Source organism: Manacus vitellinus, unplaced genomic scaffold (genome assembly GCF_001715985.3).
Source record: "Manacus vitellinus isolate BGI_N305 unplaced genomic scaffold, ASM171598v3 scaffold_8_pilon, whole genome shotgun sequence".
NCBI classification, from domain to species: domain Eukaryota; kingdom Metazoa; phylum Chordata; class Aves; order Passeriformes; family Pipridae; genus Manacus; species Manacus vitellinus.
Window position 1 is genome coordinate 23867275 of NW_021940864.1, and position 25519 is coordinate 23892793.

Below are 25519 nucleotides of genomic sequence, written 5' to 3' on the forward strand. Positions count from 1 at the left end.
AAATAAAACTCTTAAAAATGAGTGGCATTAGGCCATTATTTATGAAAGAGATCACAAACCAGACATAAATGCATAAATTACATACATTTTTATATTTTTCTTTGTTTGGATGAAATTCTACTTAGTGGTATCTCTTATTTAAGTATTGCAAAAATATGTGAAAAAGACCACAAAAATTGGGAAATTTGTTTGTTGTTTTCCCAGTTTTGTAATATGTGAGGGACATCATGAAGTCAGACTTAGTTGCTTCGTCTGGATGGGTCTTGTGTTGGCATTGGCTGTTAAGCAGGTGCAGTCCAGAGAGCAAGTTACTACAGGGAGGGCTGATGTCACCATCAGGGATTGGTGCTTAAACAGGGAAATGAACAACAGGAGCAGTAGGCACACCTGCAAAATAATGATCCTCCTCATCATGCAGGTATGCCATTTTTATACAGGATGCCTTGACAATTGGAAAAGAAATTAAAAGGGGAATACAGATACAATGAACAAAAATGAAATACTTTCTTTAAATCATAGTGCAGTTTCTGTTTTCTGTGAAGTCTCTGCTTATACAGATATATGCTGCCAAAAGGCTTTGTTTACTGAAAGGTTTGTTTAGCTTAAGAATAAGGCGATACACTTATTTTAATTACAGCTGTCAGGAAAGAAGCTGAGTTCTAGTTCATAGCAGTGACTTTTTAGTTACATTTTGAAAAGTCACAGAATCATCAAGGTTGGAAGAGAGCTGCAAGACCATTTAGTCCAACCATCAACCTAGCTCCACCATAACCACCCGTTAAACCATATCCCCGAGTACCACATCCAGAAGTCTACCTGCTGAAAATAGTTGCAGTAATTCCTCTGCTGTTCTGTGCCACATGAATAGAGTGTGTATTTCCTACAGGCATAAAGTAGGTGGTAGTAAGGATGGATTAATCACATAATTGTTTTTTTGATTGGTTAGCTTTTGGGATTTTTTTTTTTTACCTACCTTGTCATTTTAGAATTCTAATCTACTTTATCCTTTTAGCTGTGAAAATAAAAAAGCTGCATTGTTGTTATGGATTTTACTGTCTATGTCTAATTTATAAATGATAACATTGTCTGTATTTTTGTTTCGTTGATTGTTAGCTCTTGTGGTAAATCCAAAAAAGTTGTAACATGGCCCATTTTTAAGCAGAATACAGAAATATACTCACTAATCTTTGCTGGAGGACTTACCCAAACTTTCTTAACACAGTAAATGAAACTCACCATTTTGGAGAACATTTGGATTAAATAGCCAATTGTGCTTTTTTAGATGTTGTTCCAAGTTCTGAGGGTGATATTTTATCCATTAAGATGCTGACAACCTTACAGAGCTTCACCTCACACTTTTTCATTGCAGCTGAAATTACTGGCAATATGTAATGATTTTTCGCTGAAAGACTTCAGTTGAAGAAGTGTCTGTGAAGTGATGTTACTTATAAAGTATTAAAGAAGAGACAAAACCTGCAAAGAAATATTTACATTGTAGCAAAGAAATACACTAAATACATAGGTTTATTTTTATAAGCTCTAAGCAGTTGTTTATTTCCTTTTTCTAGTGACTGTGATATTGCTAGCAGTATGAATGTGCTGTTTTTGTAAAATGCCTGTTCACCTGTTCAGTCGAAGTCTGTTGAAGAGCTAGACTTTTGTCAGTTCAAAGAAAGGTTACTAAAGTACTGAAAAACATAAAGCGGAACCAGAGTCTAGATATTTTAGTGGTATCTTCCAGTGGCTTAAAGCAAAATTTCAAGGAAGTGGTAGAGGGAGAAGTACAGAATGACACTGTTGCATACTATTTTTTTTCCCTCTGGTAACTGAAGGTTAAATGAGTAGCAAGCAGAATGCCTTAAACAAGATTGGTATATTGATTAAAACGCTGATTTAACAGCTCGCTTTCTCCCTTTGGAAACCTGGAAAAGATAAGCCAGCTGCTGTCTAAGAGTGCTGAGTGTCCACTGAGAGTACACTATCTATCATCACAATATGGTGATGAGAGGTGTTTTATGTTTGTGTTAATTTCCCCCACTAAATCAGTAATTATTACAATCCTGTCCCTGCTGTTTACCCTGCAGCTGTTTTTCCATTTGTCGAGAGAGCGGGTGTTCTCAGAGGACCGCACACGCTTCTATGGTGCAGAAATTGTCTCTGCCCTGGACTATCTGCATTCTGGGAAGATTGTGTACCGTGATCTCAAGGTAAAAAAAGAAAGGAAAAAACTAATCAAATTTTTGTTTTTGCAGAGACTATGGGGACAAACACAAAGTAATTATAAGGTTGCACTATTCAGAGTTAATGGGAAAAAAAAAATCTGTGTTCAGTTTTAAGTTCTGTGTGTGCTGGAGGAAGTTGTTTGATACAGTAATCTCTAGATGGGTACATTCCCTGACTTTAATGATTAAAAAATGAAACAGAATCCTGTAATAACAACATCTGAAGAAGATTTAAACTTCTGATCCTCATCCTCCCTACCCCCTGCCCTATTACTTAACTTGGATTTCAACACAAATCTCAAATACAATTCTCAATGTCCTCAAACGAGGGAAATGGTGAATTGGGACAATGTGACTGCATTCTGTTTATCTCAGCAAAGAGGTATGTTTTTATGTGATGTGAAGACATTTAAAACAGTTCAGAATACTTCAGTAGGAAAAGAATTTCAGCATTAATTTCAAAATTATTTTGTCTTTTGTATCTTGGGAAAAAATCATATTAATAGAATGTGGTTTGTCTTAGATTTGCCTGCATATACCGTTGTTTATCCTCTGTTGCCTGGCACTCTGTTGATCCAGGTACTCTGTGTCACTGTATGCCCATGTTCTATGGAAAATAACTTCTGTTTTCAGCAGGAACATTTTCTAACTTATGTAGGAGAAATCTCTAAATTCCATGATAAGGCTGTTTTATTTCTGTGTCAAGCCTTTAATTTCATGTACGGGAAATTTTGCTTTCCCACTGTACATGCACACTAGTGGAATTCATTCATGGAATCCTTTGTACAGGAACCAAGGAGAAGGAGGCAGTGATAGGCAAGTTCTGCTCAGGGAGGCAGACAGAAAACAAAATACTGCGTTACCTGTTTGTAGCAGAATCTGTCATACTAAGAGAAAATGCTGTGGCATCTTGGAAAAATATGGAATTGTCTGGTCAAGGAATGATAGGTGAATTTTTATTTAAATTCTAAGTAATAAAGAAGGAGAAATTTGGTATCTTTACTCTTTTATTTCTGGTGTCATCTACTTTAGTTTTCTTTGTATGACACTTAGACTCAACAGGAAATCTATACCTTTGAATTATATTTCAGGCTTTATACAGACTTAGAAAGACAGGGCTATGGTTGTTCTATATTGGTATTTTCACTACGTACCTTATAATTTGAAAAAAAATGTTTTTTGTTGAGAAAATTTGTTCAGAATATGTTTTGGAAAGTGATATTAGCCATTTCATATTTCAAAGCAAGAATCATGTATTTAAAAAGCAGTGCAAAGCATGCAGAGGTACATATTGACCACTTAAGAAGTGTCCTTTGCAAGTAGACAAAGAGGAATTTACTTCAGAGTTTTGGTTTTTATCAGTAGCTGCCTTATCCCTACTTCTGTCTGTTATTGAAAAGGTTGCGGAAGATGGAGGTATTTTAAGGATTTATGGATATATGCTGTTTCATGACTGTATAGTAAGTAAACTGTATCTTGACAAGTGAAGGTCATGTTAGAGCAAAGGAAACCTATGAATTCTTACCAAATGACAGCCATGGTTGCAACCTTGAATTGCTTGATTGCATCTTCAGAATGTTTAGAAAATTCTTTTCCTTTTGTTCTATGGAAGATGCACCAAATTTGTAAAACTTCAGAATAAAGGGTCATGCTTTCATTGACCTGAGATTTACTATTGTAAACTATATTAAAGTATTAACTAATTATTTAACCTGTATGACAGTAAACACTGTTAAATGCTGTAATATAATAGATGCTGTAACTTTTTTTAATTAAAACCAAATTACATTCTGTTGCAAAGATAACTCTATCTTTTTTACAAAATTGGTGTAATGCATCAATCTGTCCTGTTAAGAAATACTAAGGGAACATTTTTCTCCCCAATACACAGTTAGAAAATCTAATGTTGGATAAAGATGGACACATAAAAATTACAGATTTTGGACTTTGCAAAGAAGGAATCACAGATGCAGCAACTATGAAAACATTCTGTGGTACTCCAGAATACCTGGCACCCGAGGTATGATTTAGAATATGTTCTTATAATACAGTACAAAATGTTTCTTTTCCATTTAATTTTAGACTGACAGTTGCCTGATTAATACTATACAGTTGTTATTCAGAATGGAATGTGCTGCTGTTCTTTGAGGTGATTGTATGTATATTGATGCTTTGCTTTGTAGTGTTTGAAAAGGCCTCTAATGTGCGCTTTCCTTCTCATGTTTGCCTTCCTCTGTTAAAGTTTTTATCTTTCGATGATTTCTTAAAAAATAATTTTCCATCTGTCTGTCACTTGGAACATATGATCCTGCCTAACTGAGCTGTATAGCCAGCATTTATATAGCCTCAGTGGAGGCAAGGGAAAATAGGAAGGTACTGAGTTTGGGTTTTATCTGAACTCCCTAGTTGCAGGAAGAGGGAGTTGAAATTTTAGATATTTCTGCTGAAAACAGTTCAGTGTATAAACCTGAGAAGTGGTTGAGGTGGACACCAAAACTGAGCTGTTTCCTAGTATGTAAGCTGAAGGGATATCACAGGGTATGTCACCTCATCTTTATGATTAGCTAGCACCAGGAGTGCCAAGCATCACACTTCTCCAGAATTGATAAAAAGATGGACATGAGGGCATTGTTTTGGTACCTTTTGCAGCTCTGGTTTGGCCACTTGAGAATCTGTTGTAGAAGCCCAAGTCCATCCAAATGATCTGCTCTGTTATTATTAGTGCTGACAGCTTTGCCACTGATGTCTACTAAAAGAAAGCAAAGGAAGCAGTATCAAGATTGGGTTTTTGTCCTGTCTGCCTTCAGTCAACAGTACTGATTGTGATGCTTGGAAATGTAACTCTGACTCTCCCCAGGGGCTACCAAATGCAACTCCAGTGTTGACATGAAAGACAGCTTAATTTTTTTTTACTTAATGCCAAGGATTCTGTGAATGTTGAATTAGCCCTTATTCTTACTCTTGTCAGCATTCAAGATTGCTAATTGACATAGTGCATACCTGATACTGAGATACTTTCAAGTCAACCTAAAGGGCTTTAAAAAGGCCCTTCAGTTCTACCATTTGTTTTAAGAAGGATTTGAAGGGTTTTCTGAGGGATTTCCCACCTTTTGCAGCAACTCAGCACCACCAGAAACTTCCTATTGTCTTTAAAAGAGGAACATACCTTAGTTTGAAGGGAGGAGGCACTGATTCAGGGTAGCTCTTTATTCTCTTACTATCAGCAGAACTGAATCCTGAGTAGCAGCCACAAACCCTGGAGCCTGTTTCAACAAGCAATTTAGATTGCATTTTGATTTTTATTCTAAATCTTACAATTAAGGGATGTCAAAGAAACTGATATACATCACCTTCTGTATAGTGCTGTCTGGAAATGAGGATTTTAGGATGTTTGCATGTTTGAGAGTCTTTCTAAATCTCTGAAGTTTGAGATCTTTTCCAGTTTACACTCAGGGAGGAAATTGAAACTGCTGATAGTTGGTTATGAGTCAATATGGTATGTGGAGTTGATGAAACCATTTTGGATCATAGCAAGATCTTTTGATACATTCTTTTTCTCCAACAGTAAAGGAAATATCAGGAACCACCAACTTTCTCCTTATCCATCTGGTACTGTCTTCCTTAATTCTTTCAGCAGTGAAGAGAAATCTGAACAGTCATTCTCTCACACTGCAGGTTTGAAGTACCTAAATAATTTTGGTTGGCTAAATGTGTTCATTTCAGCTGTTTGGTGAGTCACCAACTACATGAACTGTGAAGATAAACTCGCTGATACCTGACCTCCTTAGTAGAATTCCATCCCCTAGACTCCGAGAGAGACTTGCTTGCAGATTGTTGCTATTCTGTTTGGCAATTTCTGACCTCTCCTTTGTGTTTAGTGCAGAGACACTTAACAGTTATCTACATTTCAGGATTCCAGAACTATTTTTGGCCTGCTTTGAATCTTTTATGGCTACTTAGAAGAAGTTGCAGATCCGCCTGTTTGGCTTGGTTACAGTGGCCACATTTCTTGTGTGTGCTGGCTCTTAGCCCCTCCATTGTCTTCTTGTCAGCAGTCTTGAAAACATTCTCAAATAGTGCAGATATCCCATTCAGTTGCTTTCATCTGCTTCTCCTTCTCTCACCTTTGAAAACGTTAGCTCTCTTTCATCAAGCTTGGCAAGTTTGATTCTGGGTTTTAGACACTTACCACAGGCTACTCGATCCAGTTTGCTTTTCTATCCTCTAGAAGTCCCACTTGTCTCCTCCACCTCCCATTATGAATATTTTTGGAGACCCACCTTGTAAAAATCTGTCTTGAAGGAAATTGGCTCTTTGTTAACCCTGGGAACAAGAGAACTCATTCCCTTTTACCTCAGAGATAAAGTGTTTAGAGCAAGCAACCTAGATAGGTTACTGATACAGCATAAGACGACTCAACATCTTTATCCACACATCCTTATGTAAAAGAGTGAAATTAGCAGTATGTGAACAACCTTGCTAAAAATAAACTTTCCCTTTGTACTCTCTGCTACTACAATAGTGTGTACCAGTGCATTGGCTGGATAGTTGCTCACTTGAGACAGTTGTATCTATTTTTATAGATGGAGCAGCTGGCTGATAAAGGGACCATCAAGAGACTGGGTCCTCCAATCTATTTGTGTGTGTGTGTTTCAGAGAATGAATGTGCAAAGATCACTTCTCTTTGCAGTTCATGCCAGAGAAATGATTACCAGATAGCAAAGATTTACTACCTTGTGACAAACTTCAGATCATGAGAAGCAAATGTAACAACTGGACTTTAATCCAGTTCCCATGGTGAATTCCTGCTTGTCTATCCCAAGACAAATGGCAGCATATACTTATGTTTTGCCTGGTTGTGGTAAGTGTAAAGGTAGATACCTTTTAGCCTTTCTTTAGAAGCAAGATATTCTCCATTTATGGGTAGAAATCCATTTGGCATCTGTCCTTTTAGTAACACCCTTGCATCCTCTTCTTTCACCTGTGTCAGTTGTGGTGTGTGCATCTCTTCTGCAGGCCTTTTAGTTCAGCTAGTTCAGCTTCCCATGTACTTGTTAGCTGATGTAACATACAGGGGTAGCCTGAGGCGGCTGCCACCACCCAGGAAGCAGCTGTTCATGAACCTTGTACTGGCAGGGATCTATACCCAGGTTGAGAACTGACTTAACATTTTCTTTTGTATTAATTCAGTTTTGTGAATTTGGTACCAAACAATACTTGGTTCTCCAAATGCCTTTTGCACCATTGTTTGAGGCATAGAGTCCTGCTTGATATTCCATCTTTTTGCAAAAACTAGATTGCAGTTGCTTCCAGCAGGAAAACAGGGAAGTAGCTAAGCCAGAGTAAGGTGTATTTCCTTCTTGCATGACATTCTCTCTGGTGAAGGTGTCCTTGTCAATCCATAGAGAATTATTTCCCAAGGCAATTTCAGAATTACTCTTGATCAGGAAATTAACATACCTGTTGCTGCGTTTTCCTCACAAACCTTATGTTTTGGAGATCAAAATAATTCTTTCAACCCCCTGTTGAGAAGGCTCTTTCATCTCTTATGGATGGGCCCTGACCTTTCATATAGGACCTGACACTGACTGTGTAGATAATTGGCAGATCCAGAAAAATGCCCCTGCCCGTGCACAGACCAAATGGATGGCAGGGCATAGAAAAAAACTAATGAACTTGCCAGGTTAGAGTCAGTTTTTGTCTATGGCAATAGAATTATTTTCTAGACTGTCACTGATTTATCATTTGTGGAACTCATGTGGAAGTTTATGTATGCCTTCAGCATGCACTGTGCTGTTTGGGGTGTGCAGGGCTTCTGGCTATGTAGTCCATAGGTACATTCCTTTTCTATTCTTCTCTCCTAGTCCTTCCCTGTTATCCAACGCCAGTGTTCTACAGTTTGAAGAAAACTAAAATAGCATTGTCTGTGTTTATCTTACATTGTTATGTGTCAAGCATAAAAGATGGTAGGGTATGAACACATCCTCTAAGAAGAAAATAGTTGCTACTGTCAAATAGCAGGGCTTACATTTATTGCCATACAGATCTACCTTTTATCACACTTATTGAAGAATGAGTAAGTAACTTTTTATTTGTGAAATCATATAGTCTTTTGAGAATAATTTGGCTGTCTGATAGATAGTGAAATTCCTCTTTCATCTGCAGTAGAACTAATGCAAACCTCATTTTTGTGTATGTGTGTAAATGTAATGGTAATACTTAATACTTCCCTCTGCTGTAAGAATCTGTGGTATTCCCTGTTTGAAAGGTATAAAATATGTTGTAATTTCTCACTTCTTAGTAGTTTTTCGGGAAGAAGAGACTATTTCTTAGGAGTCTGTTTCTGTTGTTACTCTTCAAAGTAAGCTGTCAAAATTAAAGATCGTTGTAGTGTCACAAAATATTGATAGATCCAATGAGAAAAAGATGAGTTGTGATCCCATTTAGGAAACAGAGATGTATTCTTGACTTTTTTTCAGAAAACATGTTTCTTTTGCAGTTTTGCAGTGACAAAGACAGGACAGTATCACTTGCTCAATAAAGAAAGGAAAAAACTGAGAAAGTACTTGTAAATATACCTTGTAATATACCTGTGAGACATTTAAAAGCAGTTTGAATTTTGATAGTTTTCAGTTGACCATTTGTCATGGATTTACTCTGGCCGGATTTCAAACCCCTACAAAATTGCTAAAAGTTGGGAGGGGTCACACAGGCAAGACAGACTTGATGTGAGGATAATATTAAAATTTATTGCTAACAGGATAAAAACTAAAAAGTAATAAAATAAACAGTGTTAAACACACTTTCTAACCACCCCTCGTTCCCCTGCATCAGTGCAGGAGGAGAAGTCCCTTCTTTACTCTCAGGGTGATAGCTCTTCCAAATCTACCACACTTGAGAGTCCTTCTTCCATTATCTCCAGGGCGACAGCTCTTCCAAATCTGTCGCACTTGAAGGTCTCTCTTCTGTGGGGTGCAGGGGGGTCTCTGCACCCCAATGGTCCTTCACGGGCTGCAGGGGGACAACCTGTCTCACCATGATCTTCACCACAGATTACAGGGGAGCCAAAGCTCTGAGTCCTTCCCCTGCTCTGTGGGGTCCCTCCCACGGGAATAAGTTCTTGGGGGATCCCTCCAACTTGGGTCCACCCCTCCCCCGGGCCACAGGTTCTCGGGTGCAGCTCAGTCTCTATACTCCGATGGTTTTTCATGGAATATAGTCTCTGACAGAGGGTATTATACCAGCGTGGATTCCCCACAGGGCTACATAGTCCTACCCAGAATAAACTGCTCCAATGTGACTTCTCTCTCTCTCTCTTTCTCTCAGAGTTAGAAATTTTCCGAAAGACTTCACTCCCTCTTAGGCCTCCCACAGCAGGATAGTAATCCTCCTTCATTTCATGCATCCACTTGTTCCATCCTGGGTGCAGCTGCACCGCAACAGGGCCCTTCGGCCCGTCCCGACTGAGTTGGAGGCCCGGCCAGCCTGCCATCGCCCCTCCCCTGCGTGGTGGGGGGAGGCGGCGAGGCCGCCCAAAGAGCCCCCAGGCAGCTCTTCTCTGGCTGGAATTTCTTCTGTGCAGCAACCTTCTCTTCCGCCTTTCTTAAATATGTCATTCGCAGAGGCGTTACTAAAACTTTCCATTGGTTCTCCTCCTTGGTCTGCATCAGGAAGTCCACCCTGGAACTAACCATCTTCAGCTCCAGGTGGGGGGGAACTAGTAAACCCACGACAGACACCATCGAAGATCAAAGATCTGCTAATAAAGATACAGACTTTCTTTAATAGAACATTCAGGAAATTACGCTACTTGGGCAGACAAATAAAAGTTCTTTTGATTCTGAAAATTTATAAGGGTGTTTTTTTAAATTAGATTATAGTTTCTGGATCTCTGCATTTAAGTTCAATTTCTTAGGACTTAGGTGCACAATCGTCGTTATAGGAAAGCAGTCAATGTGGTACTAAATTCTGATGTCACAGGAGAGACAAGTTTTAAATACCAGAAATTACTTTTGAAGCTTTTAATCTATTTAGTAACAGGAGAGAAATCGTTTTGATGATGAACAAGTCTGTAAGGGACTTCATGGATGCCGTTCAAATAACTCTTCAAAGATGTAGATGATCAGTGATATGTAGGTGTGTTCTAATAAAGGGAAAAGGGTAGGACATAGTTATGTTTTATTAGCATAAAAAGTACAGATTTCGTAGATGAATATGTACAAGATTGTACATTTGTACAGATTAGATGGATATATTCCTATAAGAACAGTTGCCTCTCATTAAAAAAAAATAAAGGCAAATATTTCAATATAGCTTATGCAGTTACTATCACTTAAAGGTATGTGATAGATAAGATTCATAGCCTTTATCCATAGGCATAGAAGATGTTTATGTCATAACGTATTTTAAAGTAGGACCAGTGAAGATGAATGAAATAGAACGATCAATTCCACAATGCTTGTTTGGCCGGTATTTTTTTGGTGATCTTTCTTTTAAAAATGGGCCTGAGAGAGATCATGTGTAATCAGTTATTGCCCTGACTTTTGTCTCAGAGAAGTGAAAGATAGAACTCTTTTATCAAGAAGGAACTGCTGTCTCTCCTCACATTTCATGTAATTTCTTACTTACAGCTTTTCTTTTTGGGAAGGATATGGTTTTGACATAATCTGGAACCTGGTCATCAAAGTTCAGTGAGTTTCAGCAAGGGGAAGCAGGCTACCCTGTACTGCAGGTGTGATTATAGCAAGAAAAAAGCACATTTTTCCTGTGTTTACAGGAATTAAGTTGAATTTTCTAAGAATGTAGTGGTATATACAGATCATAAAAAGTTGAGATAGACTCAGAAAAACCATTTTGTCACTGTTGCAGCTGTACATTTATTTAATTCTTGTAATGCTTGCTTGGATTGGGTCAGGATATTTGCCAGTCTGGTAATTTTTTGGACTGCGAATATAATGATCTACCACATAGCTCATCTGATATGAACTGAAACTAAGTTTTTTCTTATGGGGAAAAATGTGATTTTAGGCAGGAAAGAGAGTTTGGACTAAAGACAACTATGTTATTTTGTTAATTTTCTATTAGGAAAAACTAATGGAATGTGTTGCAAAGAGACACGAATGGCAGGAGAAATTGATGAGCAACTTAAAAATGAAGAGAAGCTTGCTGAAGACTTGTTTGTGTAGGAATATAGAGGAACCGAAGGACAGAATAATTTTTGTTGTGGCTTGTGCAGTTTCCTTTTAATCTCCTTTCTCTTTAAATTTAATGTACTTTTTAAAATTCTATGCAACTTTTGTATAAATAATAGTCATTATTTTCCACCTTCAGAACTACTGGATGAAAAAGAGAATTTGTGGGAAATGCCACAAATTAAGGGAAAGCTGCTGTTAAGATGCTGCTACATGGCATATGCATTCACAAGGTTTTAGGACCAGTGTGAACTTCTGAGAGTTGGGAAATTGCTATAAAAAAGACAGTGGAGAAGAAACTTCATGTTAGTCTCATTCTTCCATCATGCTCTAGAGTGCAAGTTCTCACTCATGTTTCTTTACCTCTGGTGAGCACTAAGGAATATTGATTGTTAGGGTTTATTTAGGGGAGGGGATAGTTCCTGTTGTAATTGTGGTTCTTTTTATTTTATGCACTTCTGTTAATTCCTTTTTTAGAAAAAGGATAAGGAGACACTCAAACAAATTGTCTACACTGATAAAAACATACTGGTATTCTGGTTCATAGCGGTTTTGCTAAAGACCTGAGAGGCCTGTAGTGGCGGTGCTCCAAAAAGATAAGAAGAATTTTGTGTATGAAATTCTCTTAAAGTGAGGCTAATGTATTTTTGAAGGGTTGGAGATAAGTTTGGTTCTATAGCTTTACTCTTGTTTGTTCTTTTCATGTTAAAACTGTACTAAGAAGTGCATTTACAAGCAGAAATGCTATGTTGTGCATGATAGAGTCCTGGAAACAGATACCTCCATCATTCAGGTTTTGTGCCTTGATGGTATTTTCCAATTATTTTTCACCTAGAACTAGAAGCAATATCTGCTGCATTGTTAAGGAATTGCATTGTCTTTCCATTCTATTTCTACTGTCGACTTAGTGTCTTTGCTTCTCCAAGGATTTCTGTGAGATTTCTTACGTGCTTGTAAATATGAGAGTCCTTTATTCCTTGCCCTGTGGTAACTTGGAAAGAAGACACAGGCAGTGACTGTCCAGAAGTAGGCTTCTTGTAGCATCTTATCCTGTGCCTCAGGCAATATAGTGCAGACAGACTCAGTCAAGATGGATGTGTGAAGTCGTGTGGATATATTTCTGGGTTTTGTTCCTCCCTTTGAATATAATCTTTTTAGTGCTGAGCTAATTATGTAGTCTCAGTTTTACTGTTGAGTTAGAGTACCTGATCAACTTTCCAACTGTAAAACAGTTTGAAAATCAAATGTAGCTTACATGCAAGACCCAACAAAATTAGAAGTGTTAAGTACGTTTTGGCAGTTCACTTTTATTATGCCCAGTCCTCAAATGTACCAGCAGACAATCATCTCAATGTTAGTTATTTTTCACATGCTTATGTGATCACACAAAAAGTACATGCTAAAAAGAAGCAGATGGTGACAGATGGGGAAGGTTGAATAAGGTGGTTTTGGAAACCTAGAAAAATGCACTTCTGTAATAGTGTAAAAATAAAAATTCTTTGATCGCCAAGTTAGAATGAACAAAATGAAGTGCACCCCCCAGCCCTCCAAAAAAGCCCCCAAAACCAAACAAACCCACAAAATCTTTAAAAGAAATGGGACCTATGAGTGTTCAATATATATTTAGGAAAGTATGTTATACAGTGTTGTTTTGTCCAAGGGTAGTTTTTATCAGCCAGAGAGGTGGTAAACTATTTTTTCTTTCTTTTAAAATGATGCATTCGACTCAGTTGTGTTCCATACTCAAAGAATGGTGTCAAAAGGGTCATTCTTTATAGTAATACATTGGTAGTGTTGCAGTTGTGATAATATTTTTCTTCTGATGTCACAAAAAGATTTTAACCCTCTTATTGTAATGGTACATAAATTATGTGTGTAATGAGGATATCTGCATGACACGAGCTACTCTAACAGGCAACATTACCTCTTAGTCGTATATGCAAATGTAAGCTAAGCAAGTAGAGAAGGTATAATCACCAAAAGAAAATGTCTTTTGTGTGAACCATCACATCCAAGTACCTACCCTACTATGAGAGTTGGACATTTGCTTATTCATTTTCCTTAGTATAATGAAGTCTTAACATTCATGTCTATCAAGTTATATAAAAAAATTAAAAATTCTTTTAAAAAAACTTCAATGATGAAATGTATTTTTCTCCATAAAATAAAAAGTATCTATTCTGGTAAATATTGATTGCCAAGTCTTCTACCAACGCTGATGCCATAATTATTTTTTTGTTTTGTATTTGAGAAGTGTTTGTCTTAAGCTATAGTATGTTTCCTGGTGAGGCAGAATGCTTTGTTTTTGGTTGTTGACTTTTACTTAAAACCAAAAAGCCAAAATTTCTTATAACCTGGACTCATTTTCCTGGATGTATAGTTAGTAGTTGCTCAGTACCTGAACAGTGTAGTTATACTGTTGTATTTTACTTAACTGATTTTCTTTTGGCTTCAAAAGGATAGTTGAAGTTTACTTTGTGTTTACCTAGACGCTTCATGCATAATCTGATTCTTAGCAGAGGTACAATAGAATTTATTTTACCTGTGGAAATGTGGTTTAGTGCTGGCACATGCTCTTGAACAACTGTCTGCTGTATATTTGGCTACATTTTATTTCTGGGTGAGGACCAGTGGAGGGGGGTGAGGAAGAATAGCATCTATGCCTGAAAATATTTTCTCTTTTGATTTATGGGAGATTCACAATATGGAATTTTCTCTTTACACTAGAATTACAAGTAAAAAATTATTTTTTTACTAGTGATTTGAATGTGTGCATTTTTGTCAGCTTGGTGTTGCCAGTGGGCCCCTGAGATGAACGTGATGAAATGTGGACAAGGCAGGGTATCCAGAGCAGAACATCATTTATTGGCAATAACCAGTATCAAGGTCAAAAGATGGGGAGCATTTAGATAAGAATCGGAAAGCATTGCTCAGTTACACATACAGCAGAGTTGCTGCAACAACAGATAGATTAGCAGAAGAGTTAGACTTCCTCCTGAAGCCAGATAACCAATAATGTAAAAAGAATTTGAATTTTCATGCTATCTGGTTAATCTCATCAGACACAAAAACCAATTGTCCACATGCAGTATCAGACTTCTCAAAGGGAGAGATGTAACAAATATGCAAAAGTACTAAACAAAAGACTAGAAAAGATATTATCTTGACACTGCCCATAAATAAACTTTTGTACTCAAACCAGAACTTTAAAACACAGAGCTATTTTCTGATAAAATGCACATTTTTTGTAAAACAAATAAGTGTGACAATTCTTAGAAAGACTGTCTCAATGACATGCTTGAAGCCTTTTTCATTAATTTTCATTTAATCAATACAAACATTATTTCCATCTCAGCAAAAGCCTTTAGTTTTTCTGAGAGTAATGAAGCATAAACAAAAGCTGAACAAATGCTGTTTAACATCAGTAAATATTCAAAATAATTTCAGGAAGAATGAGCAACCAGAAAAAAATATCACAGTATTATCATTATTTATTACTTCTTACACATCTTGCATCTTATGACAGTGTATGTTTTAGAGACTACTGCTACTGCAGTGATAATTAATAAAGATAGGAACAAGTCTGCAGTTTTTCTTCTAATGGTAGAGTGGGTAGAGGATTATGAGAGACACGTGCTATCTTTCTGTAGACTGAAATAATATTTTGCTTTTATTTGCTGCCTTCTATAAAAGGTGTCTTTTCAAGGGTCTTTTAACATGATGCGGTTGTTTTCTTGGCTTTTTTTTTATCATTTATTTTTTGCCAGGGCCAGCTCTTTGATAGAATACTTTTTCTCATGTGCAACAGCTTAACTACCTTTTTTTTTTCCTAGATTTTGAATACTACTGAAGTCTATCTCTTATAGGAGGTTAAATGCATTAATTAGTATTGCACACTCTTTACCCTAGGAGGTTTTGTTTAATTCACGTTTATATCAGAATATACCATTTCTGATGCAGCACGTGTTCCAACAAATTAAAAAAAATTAGTTGGCTATTTATTTTGTTAAGGTTACATAACAAAAAACTAGGTAAGATGGGCAAAATCTCAAGTACAAAAATGTATTGGGAAGATAGTTTACATTAGGACCAGAAGTAAAACAGTATTGCAAACTATATAGAAAATGGAGCAAAACTATCTGCAAAAAATTAGAGCAGTAGAAAATCTCAGGTGCCCATTTCCTGGGGTGTCTATAACCTTGATGTTTTGTCTTTTCAGCTGTGTATGATAAAACCAATGAGTATTCATTCAAGTGGGTTTTTTTACTATTGACGCAGCAACACTTCCACTCTTCATACCAAGATATGGTTATAGTAATTAAATTGTATAATACTTGACAAACATACCCTTCTGTAGGATGGATTTTCACACATCTGGGTTAAAGTCTGTATCTCTTTGTTCACTAGTGTTAGATAATAAACTTTCTCATTGTTGTAGTTGTTACCACATTTGATAGAAAGTTCTAGGAAACACACTTTTTAACTTTTGTTGAATAATACGTGGGTGAATATTTGTTAACAGACCAGCAACTGTAGCAATAAAAATGTGTGAAAGGTTACCAGGAATGCTTAGGGAACATACACTCCACCTGAACTGTAAGGTTAATTGAAAACAGGGTTTTTTTCCCCTTAAATTAACAGTACATTGGTGTATCCAAGTTCTCAGTTTTCTTTCACAACATAGGTGTGCAGACAGTTTGTTTAGATGTTTAAATATTTTCCCATCTGTTCTGTCAAAATTATTGATTGAGCAACAAGCTACTTGTAATGTCCTATTTGAAGGTCTGTGTCTCATAGATTAAGGGAAACCATAACTATGTCAAAAATGTAATTGCTTTTCCATTAAGTTGCCTTGGTTATCCAGCACAAAGTGTGAGTCGAATATTTCGTTATTGTTCCCTTAAAGGTAAAACCCAATGCTGACAACCCTTCGTAGAGGATTGACAATGAATTTTTTTACATTGAGCCTTTCATGCTCAAGGTTACTGCTAAATCTGTCTGTGTTTGCAGAGTCCAGAAGTTACAGCAGCTACCTACCATTTAAAGGTCTGTGGGAAATACAGATCTTGATTGTGTGAATTTCTGCTGTGCAACCAAAAGTCTTCCAGAGGATGCTCATCAGGGATGTTGTCTTTCAAGAAAATGCGGTAAAGACAGGATTAAGGGACTTTCTGGATTCAGCTCAGTTTGTGTCTGAGGTAGTCACACCTTATATTCAGTGTTCTGTGATTAGTGAAGTATTGGAGAATCCTAGTTCCACTGAAGGTGAGGGGAAGTATGTGATTAAGATGCTCACAGACTTCACCTGTTATACTGCTGGCTGGCCTCCTTAAAAAATTTCTTTTCTCAGAAACTTGTAAAAGCATTGCCTGTGCAGGTATCACCTTCCCTTTGGCACTGAGTTGTCTGCTTCCTAAGTCTCTGCCCCAAGCCCTTGTAAACAGGAGTTTGCAGATGTATCTCAAGCTGTTGCCTCCAGCTCTAGCTACTGAAGTAATAAAGAGAATAAAAGATATCTTTTCACTGGTTTTCACCATAAAATTAAATGGACACCAAATTCTCTGGACTGTACATTAGGCTTTTAAAGGAGTGACATGTGTAAAGCAAAGGATACCTGGAGATGTATTAACTAATAAACCTAAAGATTAAAATCTGTAACGACTGTTAAAGTAGAGGAGGAAGTCTTTTCGGTGGATTTTATTTTCTGGGAAAGAGAAAACTTCCAGTGGTACTAACAACTTTTTATTCAAGTCTGAGACAGTGGGCTTTTCAGCAGTGGGGAATAGTATTATAATATTAGAAGATTGCTTTTTTTTTTTTTTTTGGTCAATAAATGTAAGTACAAGAGTATTTTTCTTTACTAATCTGTAATTACTTGCCAGCAGAGTGAATTATTCTGTGTGAGGGAAAACCACAATTGAATTACCATGATCTTAGCAGCCCTGCAGTGTGTCTGTGTTGTCTTAGTCATCATAAAGGAAAACTTATGTCTGTGAACTGAATTTTTTTATTTTGTATGTAGGGCTTTACAGTCTTTGCTCTATGAACAAAGCACTGTCCCATTGTGTATATATTGGTCATTGCCAGCAATACTCTCCAGAAACCCCAAGGTGTGCAGAGGTAGTGGAGTCACTAGAGAATGGTTTGTTTTCCCTTGTTACATTTGGCTATTCCTGCTATCTCAGTAAATTTAAGGAACAGTTGAGTTGCCTTTTAACCACAATACGAAGGCAAATTTTAAGGTAAATAAATAGCTCTCCCTTAGCTGAAACTATAATGTTGTCCAGTGCTGCTAAAACATCCATAAAATCACTAAAGTACCTGCAGTGTGTATGTTACTTAATCTTTTACATATTTATATAAGACTGGAAAATACAAACTTCAGTGGCACCTGTACAGCTGTTTCTAAAAGCATCCATATAAACCTAGGCTGTGTCCTTGTGCTGCAGGTGTAAGTGTTAAGTTTTAGAGGAGCAACAATGCCTGTAAAAACTGTGGTGGTTTCGGTGCAGCTATGAGTGTATGCCCACTTTGAAACCCTGTTACACTGCTGGTGTGCTTTAGAGAAATGCTGGTTGGGAAGGGAAGCAGGGCCTTAATCTTCCCATTAAGTGAGCACAGCTGTTACAGCTGTCTGTGCATGCAGGAATACCTGTCAGAGTCAGTGTGATTTCTGTGGTGTAATTTTTGGGGCAGAGTTTGACAAGCATTTCTTTCTGCAGCAATGCCATATCTGATGCTACCTGTCTTGGTGTTCTCACTTGTGCTACTGGAACTGTTCACATGGCAGTTGGGTGGCTTAGATCAGAGAACTTGATTCAGGTGAAAAATAGTCCAATGCGAAGTTTTTTTCCTCCATTTTTTCTACTCTCTTATATAGTGTGTTGCCTAATTTTGGCAAGGTAAGGGAAACTGTGGTGAGAGAACAGAAACAAGACCCTGAATTAGGCACTGCCTCTGAAAGAACCAGTTATGGAACTAGAGCCCTGAAAACAAATTGAGTAAGATTCCCCTAAGTTATAAAAGTGATGGTAATTTTCTGAGTTTTATTTCCCATGATCTGTGGTATCATCCAGAACTGCAGTCAGTCCACCTTCTGCCTTACTCAGTGCTGGGAAGTCACTTGGGTACTGTGATGATGTGAGGGATGAGTGACTATCAGTGCTATCCACATCGTGCTGGAGCTCTTATCTCCTGAAACCTCACCTAGGTCTTGACAGGTGGCCTGGGATTCTGGCACCCAACGTATGTGAAGCAGATGAAGGAAGGGAAGTCATATATCCGAATGATCTCACTATTTAAACAAATTTTGTGAAAGAAAGCATGTAACTTCATCTTTACTTTATGAAAATGAACCTGAGTATGTGCTCAGTGTAAGGTGCTCTTTCTGAGCTCGTGAGTTCTGTGTGATCCTTCTGTGTTGTACTCCTAGAAAATATTAGTGCATTACTTTACAACAGATACCAGAGTGGTTGAGCTTGTGCCCTCTATGGTGGTTTTGGTGGGCCTGCTGCCTTTCCTGCTGTGACCTTGATGGGACTGGGTTGTTAAAGACAGACTTGGGGGTCCTTAACGGCAAGCAACAAGAATCGGCTGATGGAGGCAGCTATTAAGGGCAGCACACAATGTCCAAGAGATCAGACTTTCCACACTGTCTGTGTCTGGGTGAGTGCTTAGGCTAGTGCCCCATATATACAAGAACATCCCACAAATACTGGAGAGGACAGCAATGTTAGTCCTCACAACCAAAAGAGGTGTTTCTAAAAATAGATAATTCACGGTAGGCAAAAGATTGAACTCTTCCTAGGTACAAATCTTGCTACTGTGTGTCATGTTCATTTTAGTGCCAAATTGAGGCTTTCTTGACCTATGTTCAGTGTAATTAAAAACAAATTCCTCAAATCCAAGAACTGTTTGGAAAGGATTCTGTAATGCTAGGGTAGTGTGTATAGACATGTTCTCATGCCTGCCCTAATTGCATAGATTTGGTTGTAGGAGCTGCTGGACTCCAGCACTTCACTTCCATTGACTGGTCACAACCTACAAATCCTGGAGTTTCTTAACACCATGAGGACTAGAAATGACTTAAAGGAAATAATAGTGCATCTTCACTGTGAATGCATTATGCACAATTTTATTACAGTTATATTAAAATAACTTGAGATACATTTTGCTTTATTTACACTGTTTTCAGGCTGTTTTCCTTTTGCCTAAATAAAACCCTTTTGATGCTCTTGCTTGTCTGGCTGGCTGTAAACCAGGTATTTAAACAAAAATAAAGAGTTGCCAGTTTTGCCAGCTGGGGATGAGAACCCGGCTGGTGATATGCGGGTTTGGGAGGCAGTTAATCCAGCTTTTATGCTTTTTTATGATTTTATGTAAAAAGAGGTTAAAAATCACATTTGGCACTTCCTTTGTACCACTGTTTTGTTGCTGTTGTGGGAATGCAGCAAAAGGTTGTTCATACTTTTTATTATTATTAGGTAAAGTCCTGCATAAATTACGTAAAGGCACAAATACAATTTTCTTTAGCTATTGTCCATGTGACTTGCCTTGTTCAGAGAATATGTTTTATTTTCCTGTTGCCTTCTTTTATAAATCACAAATGCAAACCACACCTCAACTTGTAAAAAGAATCTACCACTATCTCATAATTTTACATATTTCGCTAGCTTCAAAAGAAAAGAGTAGCTAACTTTACAGATAAGAGAAATAGTAACAGTGCTAATAGATATAGTAGAAAAATACATAATGCTTTTATTCTGTGGTAGAAAAAACAGTGATTTAAAGACAAGCGTCACAGATTTTATATACAGTTTTTCAGCAAATAGCTTGCAATATGCTCAAACTCATAAAACATTTAATTAATTTTAAAATGTGGGAGTTATTTTAGTTAGTTTTGTCATATGTACTTATTCAGATAATTTGTTGAATTTTACACTTTCCAAAATTTCATCCTCTATTTGGAAATATCAATGATGTAACGAGTCTGTTTGTTTTGGCACAGTTGTAAATAGTATGTGTTAATGTGTTAATATTTATGATTTTTTTTAATCTTATATACACAAGAGAGATTTTTAATATACTTCTTTTCATTGTGTTTCTGCTACTAATCCTTAAGGACAGTGAAAACTAGGAGTATGAATGCATTAATTACTGTGGGATTTCCAAAATTGCCATACTGGATCAGACTGCACGTTGTTTCTGCTAATAGCATACATCAGATACTTCAGAGCAGGCTTGGATTTACTGTAGGAGAAAAAAGAGAGGCAAATAAATGATCTCAACACCCCTCATTAGGGCTGGCTAGGGTAGTGCGTGTGTCCTGTGTGTGGCCATGGCCGCTTAGTGTCCCCAGGTAGGTGAGGAATGTGTCTGCCCTTGCTTCAGAGGAAATTATTACACATTTTAGGCAATCACAAGATAATGTACTCATGGATAAAAGTTATTTCTGATCTTTTAGATGTTGCTGTATTCATTTGTGGTGGTTTGAAACCACCAAAATCCAATTTCCGAGTCCAAGCCGCCCCCCACATCTCACCCCAGTGTGAGATGGGTTTTCCAGACGCAACACAAGAGTCAATATGGGGGGAAAGGAATTATATTACAATCACTACACAAATAAATATTATAATACATTATATACACAATCTTAACTCTCTCCTATGATAAAGCAGTATTTACATTGGATCAAATCTCTTCTCCCTCCCATAAAAGTCCAGAAGGGAAGAAGGAAAGATCTTTTCCATGTTCAGGGCAGCAATGTCTCTCATCTTCCATGCAGCAGTTGTAGCTGAAGTTGTAGCTGGATCTCTTCCCATTACACACAAGGGGGTCTTCTCTCACCCCTCGCAGCCCTTCGTCTCCAAGCAAAGGTCTCTCTCCCATGGACTGCGATAACCAGGACAGAAGCTTGTCATATCATGGGGTGTAAGACCCCCATGAAGGTCCCCTTCCTTGAGGGGCTGAGTTCCCTCGAGTCAGAACGTTTAGGGCAGCTTTCAGTTCAGTCCTTGCCCTAAGTGTTCTATCAGAGTTCCTTTGCTCTGTCTCAAAACTGCCAACCTGGCAGCAGGGACGGGGGGGGGTGGAACAAGGCTACTTCCCCTGCATTCTGTCTGGCCGTCTCGGTCCAGCTTCCAGGACGTCTTGAGCTTTTCAACTCCTCTCTCTCTGCTACATGTTGCATTTTAGGACTTCCATCCAGTAGGAGTCCACTCCCTCCTCTTAGGAGGGGTCTCAAAGGGGTTTTGAGGGACTTGATTCAGTTCTTACCCCAAAACTGAAGGCTTTACATATCACCAGATTTTCACTACCTTGTATCTAAAGGGCTGTTCCTGTATGCTTACAGCTTGAATCTGGATGAGATCTTTGTGATGGTGATTGCATGTGTCTGTGTGTTGTAAAAAGTATTTCCTTTTCTGTGAATTAGTTTGTTGTTGGTTGGGGTTCTTTTTAAATCAGTCACATGGTGCTGCCTTTCAGAGTCTGCCTTCCAGTGATACAGTAACAATTCTATATAAATTTCTTTATATATATAGTTCTGCTGTATTCGTTGCATTTCTTTGAGCTTTCCACCTGTTTATTATTTAAGTCTAATTTCTTGTTTTAAGGTTCTTTAATAGATCTTTCTGTAGGAAATATTGGCAACTTGACACATACAGTCATAGTGCCTTCTGTTTTAATGTTTATTAACTTCTAACAGTTTCATCTTTTTTGAATGAACGGGCACGATCTACTAGAAATGCACAGAATCTGGAATTATATATTCAGTAACCTTCATTTTCCTTATTGCTTATGGGGTTTTTTTGTGTGTATGCTGCTCTTATGTTGTCTCCATTTCTGCAGTTTAATATGAAGGTGTATTAAGGTTAAGACACACTGCTTAGATTCCTTGCTCCAGTTCTCTGGGGCTGCTGGCAGAAGGACTGTTTTTAGGTGCATGACATTGGAGGCATTATGTTAACAAATGATATCAACTTTATCACATTTCCATGCTTATGTCTTATAAGCATAGTATCATAGTAAACATGGTATCGTATAAACATTGTTGTATTTTTTTGCACTGACACAGTTCAGCTGTTAGGACTATTTAATGGAATACAAGGGAACTGTCAGGAGAAAAACATTGAGGACTTTTAATAGAAACGAAGATCATAAAGAAACTAAACCTGTCTCAGTTAGATTAAGGTGGTACTAAAGTGAAGACTTTGGACAGGTAGGGTAAGAAAGAGCAAGTGACTGAGCAAAGAGGTGCTTCACCACATCTAACTGAGGTATTAGTGCCTGTAGATAGTGTCTCTTTCTAAAGCTGTGTATGATGTAAATGGGATGGTAGAGGACACAGGAGAGGTGAAAAGGCAGTCAAGACAATTTTGAGCAAGTAATTCTCAATTTTTTGGTTTGCTTTTAGCAGTGCAGTCTGTGGTATGCCTGGAATTTCAGTGAGCTCAGGTGTGTGAGTCAGTACTGCAGTTGCAAGTACTGAGTTAGGTTCTGGGAGTCCTTGTAGCACACTGTGAAAATAAAGTCTCAGAAACCCATTCGTATAGAGTTGCATCAAACAGACTGAAATGATTGTGTATGAAATAGTGTATGTCTTACAGATGCTTTTGATTTCTATCTCAGGTATTAGAAGATAACGACTATGGTCGTGCAGTGGACTGGTGGGGATTAGGAGTTGTCATGTATGAAATGATGTGTGGAAGATTACCGTTCTACAACCAAGATCATGAGAAACTATTTGAACTGATACTAATGGAGGACATAAAATTTCCTCGAACCCTGTCTGCAGATGCAAAATCATTATTATCAGGCCTACTGATAAAGGATCCAAATAAGCGGTAAGTGAAATTAATTGGGTATACAGGCATAATAAATACTCTAATTGTACTGGGTAATGTAAAAATAGGCCAGTGGCGCCTGGTCTTTCTGACTGAAGGATCTGTCAATCACAAGAGAGGGCCACATGCAGCCATACAGTCTCAGATTTACACTTTTTCAATGCAGCAATAATTTACAAAATGCAGGAGAAACTTTTTTAATCATGCACGGCAAATACAGGGGTCTTTTTAGGTTTAGAATGTGTACCAGAACAAAGTAAAAGCTCTCACTTGTTTTTCCCAGTAGGACTTAACCCTAAGTTGACTGTGTAGTCTCATGGGGACTACAGCACTTGTTCTTCCCGATCATGGCAGGAGACATGTATAGACAGCCACAGCTATATTAGGGCACATACATAAATTACATGTTAGATCATGTAAACTTGTAACTCGTTAAACAATGCAATTTCTGAGTGAAATTTAAATAGAGTGGTTTGAAAGCAAGTATCACCCAGCTGCTGTCTGTGCCCTTTTGTGATGGGCTTTTCCCTCTGGGATTGTTGCCTAGGAGAGCCATTTTCCAGTGGCTCCAGCACTGGACCAGCAGTGTCCAGTCCTCTGTGGTTCTAAAAGAAATCTCTGCCTTGGTAATCAGTGGGATTTGTTTGTAGGTACCTTTTTTCCCCCAATATCTGTCATTCTTGTGAGTCTCTTGGCATGTTTTCGGGCTGCAGACATTGTCTGTCTCTCTTCTCTATTGTCTGTCTCTCTTCTTTATTGTCTGTCTCTCTTCTCTAGTCCTCCTTCATCCTCTGGTTCTTCTCAAGAAGTCTTCAGTAGTGAGCATTGCCTGCAGGTGCTCCAAGCAGGACTGGTTCTCATGCCTTTTCAAGGGATTTGTCTGGATGCAGCCAAGTGCTACAGCCAGGACAGCACAAGTGCTCTAACTGAATTTGCTGTATGCAGCACAAACAAACTGTGACCAACCAGCCAAATACATGGAGAGTAGAATAAAACTGGGTTTCTGTAGCAGCTCCTAATGCATTTTAAACTCCAAACAATCTGACCCATCAAATATATTTGCCTTTAGAATTGAAAAGATACTTCCTTGTGATTAATCTTTGCAGACAGGAGTGTTTATTACAGACTTACATTTACAAGCTTACTTATATTCAAGTTCTTGTGCTAGCTAATGCTAAATAGGGTGGGAGCACAGAGTAACATCAATTCAGCTTTTTTTGTGAGCAACTAGAAAGGAAGATATTGAGAGAAGTCTGGAGACTGCAGGCTAAATGCCATGCTTTGCCAAGATGTAGAGAATTTTACAATAAGTAGTTGAGAAACAAGGAGGAATACAGCTTGGAAATTAGAATAACTTTACACTCAGTTATTACAAGAATGACATAGTAGTCCAGAATATTTTAGTATTTTGGCAGCAGGGTAATACCAATAAAGATGTTTTTTCTTGGTTGTGGAAATTATTCCTACTTACAATAAATGCTTTAGAGAGGAATTTATCTTACTTAAATGGTTCTTTTAAAATTTGTCTTTATATCTTTAGCAGTTCCTTTTAATGAAACACAAATTTGTCTTTATATCTTTAGCAGTTCCTTTTAATGAAACACAAATTGTATGTGTCAGTCTTCTTGTCAATATTTAACACGTATGGTCTGCTTGTTCAGTTAAGATTAGCTTTTTTTCTCTGCTGCAGCTTCCTTCTGTTAGGGCAGTGGGATAGCCAACCTCAGGGAGAAGTTAGATGAGAGCTGAGAAGTCCTGAAAGTTGACTTCTGCTGCTGAAAAGGGCAGATGGTCCTATGATTGGATGTATGGTTCTTTCTTCACCCACAGTAGCAGCTCAAGGAACTCACTAAACTCATTTAGTCAAACTGGACTTGCTAATGCAACAAAAAATGGCCAGTTCTCCTCTTCTCTCTCTCTTCTCTCTCTCTTCTCTCTGTCTTCTCTCTCTCTTCTCTCTGTCTTCTCTCTCTCTTCTCTGTCTTCTCTCTGTCTTCTCTCCTCTCTCTCTCCTCTCTCTCTTCTCTCTCTCTTCTCTCTCTCTTCTCTCTCTCTTCTCTCTCTCTCTCTCTTCTCTCTCTCTTCTCTCTCTCTTCTCTCTCTCTTCTCTCTCTCTTCTCTCTCTCTTCTCTCTCTCTTCTCTCTCTCTTCTCTCTCTCTTCTCTCTCTCCTCTCTTGTCTCCTCTCTCTCTTCTCATTGTGGGGTTACTTTTCTTCCAGGTTAGTGAGCTGACTCTGCTCAGAGTCATCAAGTGAGATTGAT

At 37.9% G+C, this 25519-nt stretch overlaps 1 protein-coding gene across 2 annotated transcripts in view; it reads left to right on the plus strand.

The window, feature by feature from the left end:
- The window catches only part of AKT3 (AKT serine/threonine kinase 3), a 141393-nt gene that overhangs the window by 95491 nt on the left and 20383 nt on the right, over positions 1-25519 (plus strand). For both annotated transcript variants that reach the window (XM_018085110.2, XM_018085111.2), the window contains 3 exons: positions 2085-2207; positions 4114-4242; positions 23042-23256. In XM_018085110.2, coding sequence (XP_017940599.1) covers positions 2085-2207; positions 4114-4242; positions 23042-23256 — 467 coding nt within the window. The remainder of the gene's footprint in view (positions 1-2084; positions 2208-4113; positions 4243-23041; positions 23257-25519) is intronic.